General features: G+C 39.8%; 1 protein-coding gene across 1 annotated transcript in view; it reads right to left on the bottom strand.

The window, feature by feature from the left end:
* Window positions 1–217: 217 nt before the first annotated feature.
* MLLT11 (MLLT11 transcription factor 7 cofactor) overlaps window positions 218–16,471 on the bottom strand; it is a 22,000-nt gene continuing 5,746 nt past the window's right edge. The window contains exon 2 of the mRNA XM_053695679.1: window positions 218–2,842. Coding sequence (XP_053551654.1) covers window positions 2,597–2,836 — 240 coding nt within the window. The 5' untranslated portion in view covers window positions 2,837–2,842 and the 3' untranslated portion in view covers window positions 218–2,596. The remainder of the gene's footprint in view (window positions 2,843–16,471) is intronic.

Here is a 16,471-nt window from a genome sequence, read left to right as displayed (position 1 = left end):
ATTTATCAGGTAAGCATAAATTGTGTTTTTAAGGTAAAATATTTTAAAAATCTATATTGATTGTGTATGTTGAAAAAAAGGAGGTTTATATTTTCTTGCCGTAAAGATTCATTTAGGATAACGTAAGAATGCTAAGTTTACTATCACTTTAAATATCCCTTTTAAAAACAAATTTAAATTAATTTTGAGATTCTGTTTTTAAAAAATGCAACATTGCTTATGTTAGCTAGGAAACATTTTAATTGTGGCAGTACAAATAGCATGTGGACATACCCAGGACATACTTGAAAACAAGAGAAATCTCAATGTATCCTTCCTGGTACAATATTTTATAAATAAATGTGACATAATTTGACACAGAAAGTTCCTTACGGGCAGGTTCAATTCCATTGCAGTGGTCAATGCCTTATGAGAAACAAATACTTATAACAAAGTATAAAAATGTATACAATATAATTGTCAATGATACATTTTTTTCAAATTATTATAATTTGACTGTAATATTCAACAATATGCGATAGGCTTAAGAAGTTGCACCAGCATATTTTCTAAGACAAATATAGCTGCAACAGCCTCAGAGCTCTTAGAACTCAGCCTTTTGTCACAATGCTCCCTCAAATCGTTCCCATAATCCCTATGCTGAGTCTAACCCACCTTCCTTGGCCACGTCCAGAGGCCTTGAATTTTTATTTATTTTTTGTCTCATTTTCTGTCCGTAGCCCTGTCTCTTAGAACAATTCTAGGCCATTAATGCCTATATCTGTATCAGTTATGGATAAACCAGCTATCTACTACATCAGTACTGTAAAACGCATGCCTTCTATATGTCAAGTTGTCCAGGTGAGATATTGAGCTTTTGAGGTCTGTTATTTTATACATGTGGCATAGAGAAGCCTTTTATATAGGGTCTAATAGGAATTTGCCTTTACACTGAATTTAAATAAAAATGGGGATATGTGGCACAGCAGGTTTGTAAAGACTACAGTGTAAATTTATTTTGGAAATACTGAGAAGCTGATTGGTGCATATGCACCATTTTTTGGTTTTATATATATATAGAATATATGGTAAAGAAAAATGCATCCTCACTTTTATTTACAGTAGAATGTACCTTTAAAAGAGAGACTTTTTGAGAGCCATTAAACGTTTTGGCACCCTACTTGCCAATCCTGAGGCCTAGGGGCCACTGCTATATGGTCCTCAAATGCATTTTATATGCCCCCCTTTTCCATAATGAATTCTGTGTTTGAACTAGGAAGGAATGTTGCAGAACTTTGATCTTGTATTAACAATATTACCTTATAAGCAGGAAATGTGTATTGATAGAGGTAGCAAATGGGGCAGGGGGTATCAGGGAGATCCTGTAGCTATGTCTTTCTGAACTCGTACAGTAGCATAAGTACATTATAGCATAATGTGTATATGCATATGATGGTACTTGTGCAAGTCAAAATAATGTTCTGTTATAGGTTTCTCAATTGAAGGTTATTGATAAGTAAAGCATCTATTTATTGTTCAGTTCAAAGTATTTCTACAATGTGTTCAGTTTCAAATGCCACTGTGTTCCTTTAGGTAAAAAGCCCTGCTCTACCTGATTTCCATGTCCACTTTTTTAATTAACTGAGTTCTCACTAATATTATCTGGGTCTTGTCAGAGCATTAAAAAGCATTAAGAAATCTATTTCTTATAACTTAAAACACTATTAGCAACTGTGTTTTAAGTTTACAATAAATATTATGTTGAATTGGGGATTCATTATTTGTAAATCAATGCATAGTATTCTGAATGCACTTTAGGGTTGATCACAATCCTGAACAAAAACTTATTAAATATTTTTTTACAGGAAATCACAATTAAAGTCTAGGGGAAATTTTGTAGATACATCATTTGATATATTTGGATTGTAATCATCCCCTCTGTGTTTAAAGGGACATTAAACACTAATTTTTATAAGCATAGTATTGAGGTTACTTCCGGCCTGGGGTGCAGCTATGTTAAGTCTATCTTTCACTACCTTCCAGTGCTGATGTGTTTGCACGTGTGTAGTTACTCTCCTTCAGATACCTGCAGCGTAACCTAAGTTCCATAATGGCAGCACCCATGATAAAGAGGGAGGTGCCTTAAATGCATTTAGTGTCCCTTTATGGATGATACCATTGTTATATTTAGGCAGTGCTACATCACAGAATGGCTAACCTCACAGCTTAATAGACAAATAAAAATGTTCTGAACAGTGAGATGTGCTTAACACATCATCACACTTTCATTATTCATTTGGTTATAAGTAAATCGAAAATTAGAGCAAAGATTCTTTACAAATAACCACACAATTCCATTCTTTCCATCATCACACAGGCACAAAATATGAGTAAGCTTTTCAGCACATACAAGTATAGTATAAACTTATCATGCAAGTTAGGCAAGAGATGTACAAATGTACAATTTGTGCCAGTGATATATTTAACAAAACAGGTAATTTATGTATGATTTGTCATTATATTAACATTAAATAGCTTTAAATAAAAACAGAACCTCCAGGGTCTTCAAACAATAATAAATATGTGTAAGACAGTTAAAGAGTGCAGTCAGAGGGCTTTAAAACAAGTCAAAATCAAGAGTATCAATGCTAGCGATAGGAGCCCTCCAGAAGTTGAAGGCATTGTATTGTGTCAGATGGTCATCTTCTTCCTCATTTTTCTGGTCAATGGAGGTCATGGTTCTGTGTTTTTTGGTGTCATCAAGGCCCAAGCACTCTAACTCAGACAGATCGAGCTCTGGAATGGGGAGTTTCCAGTAGAGAAAAGAGTCGTACTGGCTGCTAAGTGTATCCAGCATTATGACCTGGAACAGCAAGAGAAAAAGAGATAATAGTTAGAGGTCTGTAGACTATAACTTTCACAATTGGGCATACCAGCCATATCTGTAATAAAAAGGGACAGCAAACTCAAATTTGAGCCATCATGCAATGTTAAATTATGGGATAAATGTGCAATGAGTATTTATTATCTCTACTTTTGCTGTAGAATACCTCTACAAATGATTTTTGTTGTACTTTCTCCAGAGAGGCTACATTTCTGACATCTTACAGTACTTAAAAGAACATTTAAACAACATTTCTCTTGTATGGTGTATCTAGTCCACGGATCATCCATTACTTGTGGGATATTCTCATTCCCAACAGGAAGTTGCAAGAGGACACCCACAGCAGAGCTGTAATATAGCTCCTCCCCTAACTGTCATACCCAGTCATTCTCTTGCAACTCTCAACAAGCAAGGACGTTGTAGGAGAGAGTGGTTAAATATAGCTAGTTTATTTTCTTCAATCAAAAGTTTGTTATTTTTAAATAGTACCGGAGTTGTGCTATTTTATCTCAGGCAGTAAATAGAAGAAGAATCTGCCTGAGGTTTCTATGATCTTAGCAGGTTGTAACTAAGATCCATTGCTGTTCTCACATATGTCTGAGGGGATTACACAGATGAGGTAACTTCAGCGAGAGAATGGCGTGCAGTTTATTCTGCTATCAGGTATGTGCAGTTATAATTTTTTCTAGAGATGGAAAATACTAGAAAATGCTGCTGATACCGGATTAATGTAAGTTAAGCCTGCATACAGTGATTTAATAACGACTGGTATCATGCTTACTCCCAGGGGTAATACCCTTATGATATGGCATGTTTAATTGTTTTTATATATGCTTTGGTGATAAAACTTTATTGGGGCCTAGTTTTTTCCACATGGCTGGCTTAAATATTGACTAGAAACAGTTTTCCTGAGGCTTTCAACTGTTGTAATATAAAAGTTACAGTTGGTGCAGTTAAAATTACAAACTGTGACATCCAGCTTCCCTCAAAGGCCCTCTGAATGCTATAGGACATCTCTAAAGGGCCCAAAGGCTTTCCAAAGTCATTTATTGGGGAAGGTAGGGCCACAGCTTGCTGTGGCAGTTGGTTGTGACTGTTAAAAAACGTCTATTTCGTTTTTTTTATCCGTTTTTTGAACTAAGGGGTTAATCATCCATTTGCAAGTGGGTGCAATACTCTGTTAGCCTATTATACACACTGTAAAAATTTCGTTTGATTTACTGCATTTTTTCACTGTTTTTCAAATTCTGACAAAATTTGTTTCTCTTAAAGGCACAGTACCATTTTTTATATTTGCTTGTTAACTTGATTTAAAGTGTTTTCCAAGCTTGCTAGTCTCATTGCTAGTCTGTATAAACATGTCTGACATAGAAGAAACTCCTTGTTTATTATGTTTAAAAGCCATGGTGGAACCCCCTCTTAGAATGTGTACCAAATGTACTGATTTCATTTTATGCAATAAAGATTATTTTCTGTCTTTAAAAAATTTATCACCAGAGGAATCTGACGAGGGGGAAGTTATGCCGACTAACTTTCCCCACGTGTCAGACCCTTTGACTCCCGCTTAAGGGACTCACGCTCAAATGGCGCCAAGTACATCTAGGGCACCCATAGCGTTTACTTTACAAGACATGGAGGCAGTCATGGATAATACACTGTCAGCGGTATTAGCCAGACTACCTGAACTTAGAGGTAAGCGAGATAGCTCTGGGGTGAGACAAAATGCAGAGCATACTGACGCTTTAAGAACCATGCCTGATACTGCCTCACAATATGCAGAAGCTGAGGAAAGAGAGCTTCAGTCAGTGGGTGATGTTAATGACTCAGGAAAGATACCTGATTCTATATAATAATATAGGTTTTAGCTGCTCTGAATGACTGTGATACCATTGCAGTGCCAGAGAAATTGTGTAGACTGGATAAATACTTTGCAGTGCCGGTGTGTACTGATGTTTTTCCAAATACCTAAAAGGTTTACAGAAATTATTAATAAGGAATGGGATAGACCAGGTGTGCCGTTCTCTTCCCCTCCTATTTTTAGAAAAATGTTTCCAATAGACGCCACCACACTGGACTTATGGCAGACAGTCCCTAAGGTGGAGGGAGCAGTTTCTACTCTAGTAAAGCGTACTACTATCCCTGTCGAGGACAGTTGTGCTTTTTTTTTTAGATCCAATGGATAAAAAATTAGAGGTTACCTTAAGAAAATATTTATTCAACAAGGTTTTATCCTACAGCCCCTTGCATGCATTGCCCCTGTCACTGCTGGTTTGAGTCTCTGGAAGAGGCTTTACAGGTAGCGACTCCATTGGATGACATACTTGGCAAACTTAGAGCACTTAAGCTAGCCAATTCTTTTATTCTGATGCCATTGTTCATTTGACTAAACTAACGGCTAAGAATTCTGGGTTTGCTATACAGGCGCGCAGAGCGCTATGGCTTAGATCATGGTAAGCTGACGTGACTTCAAAATCTAAGCTACTTAAAATTCCTTTAAAGGGGCAGACCCTATTCAGGCCTGGTTTGAAGGAGATTATTGCTGATATCACTGGAGGAAAAGGTCATGCCCTTCCTCAGGACAGGTCCAAATCTAGGGCCAAACAGTCTAATTTTCGTGCCTTTCAAAACTTCAAGGCAGGTGCGGCATCAACTTCTTCTAATGCTAAACAAGAGGGAACTTTTGCTCAATCCAAGACGGTCTGGAGACCAATCCAGACCTGGAAAAAAGGTAAGCAGGCCAAAAAGCCTGCTGCTGCCTCTAAGACAGCATGAAGGAACGGCCCCCTATCCGGTAACGGATCTAGTAGGGGGCAGACTTTCACTCTTCGCCCAGGCGTGGGCAAGAGATGTTCAGGATCCCTGGGCGTTGGAAATCTCCTGGACTTCAAAGCTTCCCCCCCAAAAGGGAGATTTCACCTTTCACAATTATCTGCAAACCAGATAAAGAGAGAGGCATTCTTACACTGTGTACAAGACCTCCTAGTGATGGGAGTGATCCATCCAGTTCCAAAGGAGGAACAGGGACAGGGTTTTTACTCAAATCTGTTTGTGGTTCCCAAAAAAGAGGGAACCTTCAGACCAATTTTGGATCTAAAGATCTTAAACAAATTCCTCAAAGTTCCATCATTCAAGATGGAAACTATTCGTACCATCCTACCAATGATCCAGGAGGGTCAATATATGACTACAGTGGATCTAAAGGATGCTTATCTTCACATTCCGATACACAAAGATCATCTTCGGTTTCTCAGGTTTGCCTTTCTAGACAGGCATTACCAGTTTGTAGCTCTTCCCTTTGGATTAGCTACAGCCCCAAGAATCTTTACAAAGGTTCTAGGGTCGCTTCTGGAGGTCCTAAGGCCGCGGGGCATAGCAGTAGCCCCTTATTTAGACGACATCCTGATACAGGCGTCAAACTTCCAAATTGCCAAGTCTCATACGGACGTAGTACTGGCATTTCTGAGGTCGCATGGGTGGAAAGTGAACGAGGAAAAGAGTTCTCTATCCCCACTCACAAGAGTTTCCTTTCTAGGGACTGTGATAGATTCTGTAGAAATGAAAATTTACCTGACGGAGTCCAGGTTATCAAAGCTTCTAAATTCCTGCCGGGTTCTTCATTCCATTCCGCGCCCTTCGGTGGCTCAGTGTATGGAAGTAATCGGCTTAATGGTAGCGGCAATGGACATAGTGCCGTTTGCACGCTTACATCTCAGACCGCTGCAACTATGCATGTTCAGTCAGTGGAACAGGGATTACACAGATTTGTCCCCTCAACTGAATCTGGACCAAGAGACCAGGGATTCTCTTCTCTGGTGGCTAGCTCGGGTCCATCTGTCCAAAGGTATGACCTTTCGCAGGCCAGATTGGACAATTGTAACAACAGATGCCAGCCTTCTAGGTTGGGGTGCAGTCTGGAATTCCCTGAAGGCTCAAGGATCGTGGACTCAGGAGGAGTCTCTCCTTCCAATAAATATTCTGGAACTAAGAGCGATATTCAATGCTCTTCAGGCTTGGCCTCAGTTAGCAACTCTGAGGTACATCAGATTTCAGTCGGACAACATCACGACTGTAGCTTACATCAACCATCAAGGGGGAACAAGAAGTTCCCTAGCGATGTTAGAAGTTTCAAAAATAATTCGCTTGGCAGAGATTCACTCTTGCCACCTATCAGCTATCCATATCCCAGGTGTAGAGAACTGGGAGGCGGATTTTCTAAGTCGTCAGACTTTTGATCCGGGAGAGTGGGAACTCTATCCGGAGGTTTTTGCACAACTGATTCATCGTTGGGGCAAACCAGAACTGGATCTCATGGCGTCTCGCCAGAACGCCAAGCTTCCGTGTTACGGATCCAGGTCCAGGGATCCCAAGGCGACACTGATAGATGCTCTAGCAGCGCCCTGGTCTTTCAACCTGGCTTATGTGTTTCCACAGTTTCCTCTGCTCCCTCGACTGATTGCCAAGATCAAGCAGGAGAGAGCATCAGTGATTCTGATAGCACCTGCGTGGCCACGCAGGACCTGGTATGCAGATCTAGTGGACATGTCATCCTTTCCACCATGGTATCTGCCTCTGAGACAGGACCTTCTACTTCAGGGTCCTTTCAACCATCCAAATCTAATTTCTCTGAGGCTGACTGCCCGGAGATTGAATGCTTGATTTTATCAAAGCGTGGCTTCTCCGAGTCAGTTATTGATACCTTAATACAGGCACGAAAGCCTGTCACCAGGAAAATTTAACATAAGATATGGCGTAAATATTTTTATTGGTGTGAATCCAAGGGTTACTCATGGAGTAAGGTCAGGATTCCCAGGATATTATCTTTTCTCCAAGAAGTTTTGGAAAAAGGATTGTCAGCTAGTTCCTTAAAGGGACAGATTTCTGCTCTGTCTATTCTTTTGCACAAGCGTCTGGCAGATGTTCCAGACGTTCAGGCATTTTGTCAGGCTTTAGTTAAAATCAAGCCTGTGTTTAAACCTGTTGCTCCACCATGGAGCTTAAATTTTGGTTCTTAAGATTCTTCAAGGAGTTCCGTTTGAACCTCTTCATTCCATAGATATCAAACTTTTATCTTGGAAAGTTCCTTTTTTGGTAGCTATTTCCTCAGCTCGTAGAGTCTCTGAGCTATCTGCCTTATAATGTGATTCTCCTTATCTGATTTTTCATACGGATAAGGTAGTCCTGCGTACCAAACCTGGGTTCTTACCTAAGGTGGTATCTAACAAGAATATCAATCAAGAGATTGTTGTTCCATCCTTGTGTCCTAATCCTTCTTCGAAGAAGGAATGTCTATTACACAATCTGGACGTCGTCCGTGCTTTAAAGTTTTACTTACAAGCTACTAAAGATTTTCGTCAAACATCTGCTTTGTTTGTTGTCTACTCTGGACAGAGGAGAGGTCAAAAGGCTTCGGCAACCTCTCTTTCTTTTTGGCTAAGAAGCATAATCCGCTTAGCCTATGAGACTGCTGGACAGCAGCCTCCTGAAAGGATTACAGCTCATTCCACTAGAGCTGTGGCTTACACTTGGGCCTTTAAAAATGAGGCTTCTGTTGAACAGATTTGCAAGGCGGCGACTTGGTCTTTGCTTCATACTTTTTCAAAATTTTACAAATTTGATACTTTTGCTTCTTCGGAGGCTATATTTGGGAGAAAGGTTTTACAGGCAGTGGTTCCTTCCATTTAAGTACCTGCCTTGTCCCTCCCTTCATCCGTGTACTTTAGCTTTGGTATTGGTATCCCACAAGTAATGGATGATCCGTGGACTGGATACACCATACAAGAGAAAACAGAATTTATGCTTACCTGATAAATTTATTTCTCTTGTGGTGTATCCAGTCCACGGCCCGCCCTGTCATTTTAAGGCAGGTAATTTTTAAATTTAAACTACAGTAACCACTGCACCCTATGGTTCCTCCTTTCTCTGCTTGTTTTCGGTCGAATGACTGGCTATGACAGTTAGGGGAGGAGCTATATTACAGCTCTGCTGTGGGTGTCCTCTTGCAACTTCCTGTTGGGAATGAGACTATCCCACAAGTAATGGATGATCCGTGGACTGGATACACCACAAGAGAAATAAATTTATCAGGTAAGCATAAATTCTGTTTTTTTCATGATTCAAATAGAGCATATAATTTTAAAACAACTTTCCAGTTTACTTCTATTATTAAATTTAGGCCAGATATGCAAAACACAAAAAATAAAATACATTTGTTCGCTTGTGTGAGCAGATGATGTATACCTTTGTAATTTGGCTATGTGCAGTTCTAATACAATGTAGTTATCCTCCCTTCCCTTTCTCATCTGCTCCATATCCTCTAACCATAAGCCATAGACTGCATTTTTTCCTTGTCTCATTTCCCCCCCCCCCCCCCCACTTTGACTATCCTTTTCTCACCCGTGCCTTCTGCTATCATTACATTGATTCCTCTTCTCTCATATCCTTCTCCCTTTGGGTCTGATGAGCAAAAACTGTTAGGATGAAGTGTGAGTGAATTTCTTCTCTTTTTTCATTTTTATGTTCCTTTCTGTGTTTTGCTTAGCTGATGTACCTGAAAAGTGAACATGCAGTTTCTACTCCAATAATTTAGGATAACTACCTATAGTAAAACCTTTGATGATCAGCACACTGGATGAACTAAGATCTTTTGTAATGCTCAGTCTGCGAGACCACATACAACAAACCAAACCTTATCAGAACAAAACTCTATTGCATAATGTTATAAATGATCAGACAAGCATAATCATAATAAGCTATACAGTCACTAACCGGTGATTGTTTCAGTAAAATAACTAGCAAATAAAATGATAACCAATAAAGGGCTACATTACAAGTGGAGCGCGTGTGTTAACTTTGCTAAAAGGAGGCTTTTTGTGCACGTTGGGTTGTGATTGTATTACAAGTTGAAAGTGAAAAGGTAGCACGCGAGGGAAAACCCGACACGCACGCAAAATTTTACTTTGAATATCGCAACCGCATTAACGTATTCTCCCATAGAATTCAATAAAAAAACAAAAACTGAAAGAAAATTAACACCCATACTCGTGCGCTAACCCGATTGCGTTTATTCAAGAGCACTAAACCCGACATGAAATATGAATATTTCACATTCCAATGTTCTTCACACTGAAGAATATGTTATATTTGTTCTTAAATAAATATTTCTATATATATCTGGTGATTTTTTGGTAATATATATCTACACCTATATATACATATGATTATATACAAGTATAGATAAATACATATTCCTCTATTAAAGAACATTGGAATGTGAAATAGTTACAATAAAGACATAGTTAAAACCATTAATATTGAAAAAAAGCTTTTTCATGTATATGTGTGTGTGTACATATGTATGTGTTTATATGTGTATATATCTATGTAAATGCATATATAAATACATCTGTACACATCTTTACATATATGTATGCTTCCATATTTTTTTTTCTTCCCCTACACTTTACGTGAGCTCTGAAGTCACGCTAACCCAACACAAGAAGCCCAAAGGTGAAACTACTACAGGATCTAAAGGACTGGAAAACTAGTGTACTTCAGAAGGTTGTAAATGTAACCAGGCGACCTAAAGGAACCCAGTTTGCTGTTGGCATTTAACATTACACAAGCAGTTCTGGTAAACTGCTTGTGCAATGCTGCCCCCTGCCAATTCGCTGCCAATCAGCCGCTAGCAGGGGGTATCAATCAACCCGATCATATAAGATCGGGCAGATTGATGTCCGCAGCCTCAGAGCAGACAGACCAGTTAAGGAGCAGCGGTCTTAAGACCACTGCTTCATAACTGCTGTTTCCAGCAAGCCTTCAGGCCCTTGATAAATCGGCCCCAAAGTCTTTGAGAGCTTCAGTGTACCATCCCCAAACCGATGGGTTAGTTGAGAGATTTAATAGGACACAAACATATATTACGCAAGCAGGGACGAGAAAAACTGGAATTTACTTTTAAAATATTTTAATGTTTGCCATATGTGAAGTGCCAAGCGTCAATATGGTTTTCTACCTTTGAACTTCTTTATGGGAGACATCCAAGAGACATATGAGATATAGCTAAGGAAGAATGGGAAGAGCAAAAGGTGCCTGGGAAGGATGTCATTATCTATGTTGAACAAATGAAAGAATGCATTAAACAGATCACAACCATAGTTAAACAGTATTCAAAAGAGGCTCAACAGAGACAACAAGTACTCTTATAACAAACAATCCTCTGTACCAACTTTCCAGCCAGGCGACCAGGATATGGTTCTTGTCCCCACTGGTGAGAGTAAACTATTGTCTCGGTGGAAAGGCCCATATTAGTTTATTAGCCAAAGGCCTGTAAATTACAAGATGAGGCAGCCTCATAGGAGAAAGGTAGAGCAAGTGTAACACGTAAATCTTTTAAAACTTTGGAAGACTTGAGAAGCCTGTGTGTTGGTAGCAGTACGGGAATTAGAGGCAACACCCACTCTTGTTCCTGAGGTGAAAATGTCTACTGACCTTACCCCAGAGCAACAAAAGGAAGTTAAAGAAATGTTAAAGAGAAATGCTGATGTTTTTTTATAATACACCAGGTAATACACCAGGTGGAACCAAGGGCATGATATTGTTACAGAGCCAGGAGTAATTGTAAAAGAGAAACCCTACAGGGTACAAAAGGCAAAAGTAGAGGCAATACAATGTTACAACTAGTTGTTTTTTTTGAGGAATCTAATAGTTAGCTGTCAAGTCATATATAGTCCTAGTGCCAAAACTAGATGGGTCTCTACGTTTCTGTAATGATTTTGGAAAAATTAATAAGTGCTCTAAATTTGACGCATACCCTATGCCTAGGATAGTTGAGCTTGTTGAAATTCTAGCACCATAAAGGTCTCTAACTTGTCTTGACATCACAAAAGGCTATTGGCAGATCCCTCTGTCTGAGTAAGCTAAAGAGAAGACCGCATTGTAGCCCCAGCAAAATTTCAACGGTTAATGAATAAGTTGTTGAAGCAACATGCCTATTATGCCTCAGCTTATCTAGATGACCTTGTTACCCATAGCCAGGACCAGGAGTTCCATTTGCATAAAGTAGAAGCTGATTAAAAGTAGAGCGGTATTTTGCGCTAAGAATTAAGATTTTTTCGCTAGTTGGGTTGCGCTCGTATTACAAGTTAAAAGTAAACTGTTTTCACTCAAGCGGTAAACCGACTAGCGCAAAAATCCGAAGTTATAATATCGTGTGCGAGTTCACTTATTCCCCCATAGAAGTCCATGGAGAAAAAAAGTGAGGAAAAAAACCTGAACACCCCACTCTCGTGCAAACACAATTGAATATTTTTAGTTGCGCTAACCCGGCATGAAAATTATGAATATTTTATATTCCAATTTTTTTTACATAACAGAAAATGTTCTATTTATTCTTATATATATATTTATACCTATGTACAGTATATAGATGATTATACATAGGTATATATATATATATATATATATATATATATATACATACATATAAAAAACACGGAAGGGGACTGCACTCTCATACCGGACCGGGTACATATCCCATGACCCTGTAACATGCTCAGCCCCGGGTGCTCAGCGGAACTCACAGGAAGCTGTGCTGTCCCCAGAGTCACAGGCAGTTAACCCCAGACAGGTCTGGGTGCAAGAACCATAGGGAAAATTACAAAACAGATTAATACAACACACAGAGAAAGTCCAGCACTCACTTACAAGCTCTCAGCTAAGATTTAAAAGCAAAAATGGAAAGGTTAGATACCGCAACTGGCCAAATGGGACAAGCCCAGGTACCACGTCAAGGTCCTTTCCAATACCTGGGACCCTAAAACAGCCACACAATGCAAGCTCTCAAATCCAAACAAACTGTGAACAAGGGAAGGGTGCACAGGCTTATGTAATCACCCTAGACATATAAAAAACACGGAAGGGGACTAAACTCTCATACCGGACTGGGTTCACATCCCATGACCCTGTAACATGCTCAGCCCTGGGTACTCACCGGCACACACAGGAAGCTGTGCTGTCCCCAGAGTCACAGGCAGTTAACCCCAGACAGGTCTGGGTGCAAGAACCAAAGGGAAAAAATTACAAAACAGATTAATTCAACACACAGAGAAAGTCCAGCACTCACTTACAAGCTCTCAGCTAAGATTTAAAAGCAAAAATGGAATGGTTAGATACCGCAACTGGCCAAATGGGACAAGCCCAGGTACCACGTGAAGGTCCTTTCCAATACCTGGGACCCTAAAACAGCCACACAATGCAAGCTCTCAAATTCATAGGAGTGGGGCTATATGGGGCTTTTATATTGAAAAAATATTTTATTTTATTTTTTTTATTATTTTTACTACTTACCGAGTGCCTTGACCCACCGAGGCACTCAGCACACAAGCAGAGCTTTGGAAGCCTGTCCGATCGCTTCCGATACTCTGATAGACTGCCGGACTCCACGGCAGTCGGGAACAGTATTGCAGGATCGCTGCAATATTGTTAGAGCGGCTGGAAGCAATCTTGATCACTTCCAGCGCTCGTTAACAACCGTTTTTTGTAGGACGTACCTTGAACGTCGTTGGTAGTTAAGGGGTTAAACAGGTTTGCGCTTTGGCACAGAGAGAATGTATTATGTTCTTTTCAGATTATCCAGACTGTAGAGATTAGCATTAAGCAAGGGGTTCGCAATTATAATGAGTGTATTATCTTAGAAAATATGTATAATAGAAATAAATACTGATGTGTATGTTTGAAAATAATGAGATAAGCATGTACAACCATGAGCTGAAATCTGATTAGTAAAGGCTAAGCAACATCATATTTGCTTTACCCAATCACATTGTTTTAAGGGCTTCTTTAATGAGTGCCGGATATGGACAGGTCACATAGCTATGACTAAGGCCATGGGCCGAAACACGTCAGCTAACCTGTGACGTTGCCGGCACTTGACAGGTGCTTTTACATGTTTGTTTATACACACAGATGAGATCTGCCTGGATTTTACCCTGCTTCAAAAAAAAAATAGTTTTAAAGCCCCCCAGACTCCTTTTTTTGTTCATTGGATTATCCTTTTCTGGCCTGACACTGGTAGGAGCATTTTTGCATCACAGCAGACTCCGGGAGTAACCATTGACACGTTGGAGCTGAAACGCTGGTTCGGATTGATGTGGGATTGCTGAGGAGATCCGAAGGACACCCGAGGAGGGGAGGTGTTAAGTATAGCCTCTGTGCACTTATTACATTGCATTATTGTGGCATTGGTGTTTGCATCACAAACAGTTTGAAATATATGTTTAAAATGACAGTGTGACAATCAGAGGTACTTTTAACTACCTCCCTGTGGACCGGGTTATCTGTAAGGGATCCAAGCATTATTTACCACACCACCAATTTCACCAGTTCTTTATCTCCTGGGACATTTGTTATATAACCAGTGTGTTTTATAATTGACTTTGAACTTTGAACAAGGGGTATAGCTTTTTAGCCTCCTGAGGGCCAGATTATGGGTGGCGCGCTATTTATTCCTCCCGCTCACCGTTAACCCAGCTAGAAGTAAGCTTTTGCGTGCGTCAGATGGCACCCGTATTACAAATTGAAAGAACAATTTTCCGATCACATGCGAAAAGACAATTTTCTAATATCACGACTACATTAACCTATTCCCTCATAGAATAGAAAAGTGGAAAAAACCTAACACCCTACTCATGCGCATACCCAATCGCATTTTCTCAACCTGACATAAAAGTATTAATATTTTAATATTAAAGTCACTAACAGGTTATTGTGTCAGTAAAATAACAAACAAATAAAATGATAACCAATAAAGGGCTAGATTACGAGTGAAGCGCTATTTAAGTTAGGAGGTTTAGATGTTAGAGGGTTACTTTGCGATGGGGGGTGTTGCGGTTTATTGGTTTAATAGTGTAGTGGGTTACTTTCAGATGGGGGTGTGGTGGTTTAGGGGTTAATAGTGTAGTGGGTTACTTTGCAATGGGGGTATGGCAGTTAAGGGGTTAATAGAATAGTTTAGTGCAACTGTTTCCTCCGGCCAAACTACAAGTTTTGCGGTACGGCTATGCCGCTACAAATTGGTCTTTGCGCATGGAATGGCAGGTTACCCGTATTACAAGTCACAGCGGTACAGCTATACCGCTAGCATTTTAGCCTGTACCGCAACTCTCCATTCCGCGCAAAAAAAAAAAGCCACCCCAAAATAAAAACACCCCCTAATCTAACAATAAACTACCAATAGCCCTTAAAAAAGGCCTTTTGTAGGGCATTGCCCTACGTTAAACATCTCTTTTCTTTCCAATGGCATGGAGAGTCCACAAATCCATTCCAATTACTATTGGGAATTAAACTCCTGGCCACCAGGAGGAGGCAAAGAACACCCCAGCAAAGCTTTAAATATCCATCCCACTTCCCATAATCCCCAGTCATTCTTTGCCTTTATATATATATATATATATATATATATATATATATATATATATATATATATATATATATATATATATATATATATGGGGGGGGGGGTTTGAAGATGGTGCTTTGAAGAAAATTAAGTTTTTATCCTTTAATGGATTGGGGTAATGCTGTGTCCATGTAGCCTCTTGAGTAAGAGTTGTTGTGGTGGTTATTAGCTGTTGGAGGTCGGCAGGGAAGTCCTTGCTTCTCCTCCAACAATTTAGGCTAACCCCTATATGGAAAACTAGGGTTGGTTACTCTGCTTTTACTTTCTCTCCAGGTCCCTGTCAGAAGTTGTCTGGATCTGTCAGACCTGAGATACTGTGCCTGCCCTGCAGCTGAAGCTCCAAAGGTAAGTGCTTATTTTCTTCTAGGTGAGAAGGCACTAAAACTTTAGGGGTTAATATCTCCTATTAAATATGGAGATGGGGACAGTGATAAATCTCTTCAAAGTTGGAATTTATTTTATGGGCAGTAAGTACAGGGCACTGTGCTGCTGGACATTAGGAGTTTTTTCTATTGTGTGGGCACTGAGAATACACACTTTTATTGGGGCTAAGGCTTTCAGTAAGATGTTGCAGTACAGGATAATGTGGCAATTCATTTTTTTTTATATATCTGATTTGAACAGCAAATAGGACTTCAGTAGTTCTCATCCTATTGGCTGATTCGAAATTTTCAAGCAATAGGAATGCAAGGTACCCCAAATATAAAACGCTAGATGGCTCCGCAGCCACCTTCGTTCCGCGCCGCCTTCGCTCCGGATGAAGAAAGAAGATGTCCCCACGCTGGATGAAGATGGAGCCGCCTGGACGAAGATCTTCACCGCCGGACTTCAGAAATGGTGAGTACCTATTTCCGGGTTAGTGTTTTTTTTTAGATTAGGGATTTTTTTTAATGGGCACTAAAGAGCTGATTGCCCTTTTAAGGGCAATGCCCTTAAAAATGCCCCATTTTTGGGCAATGGGTATCTTAGGGTTTTTTTTAGTAAGTTTTTTTTATTTTGGGGGGTTGGTTGGTTGTAGGGGGGTTTACTGCTAGGGGTACTTTATAATTTTTTAATGTAAAAGAGCTGTTTAACTTAGGTCAATGCCCTACAAAGGTCCCTTTTAAGGGCTATTGGTATTTTATTGTTAGATTAGGGGGGGTTTAATTTGGGGT

This window comes from Bombina bombina, chromosome 1 (assembly GCF_027579735.1).
Source record: "Bombina bombina isolate aBomBom1 chromosome 1, aBomBom1.pri, whole genome shotgun sequence".
Classification (NCBI taxonomy): domain Eukaryota; kingdom Metazoa; phylum Chordata; class Amphibia; order Anura; family Bombinatoridae; genus Bombina; species Bombina bombina.
Note: the sequence above shows the minus strand (reverse complement) of the source record. Positions and strands in the feature narration are given on the sequence as shown.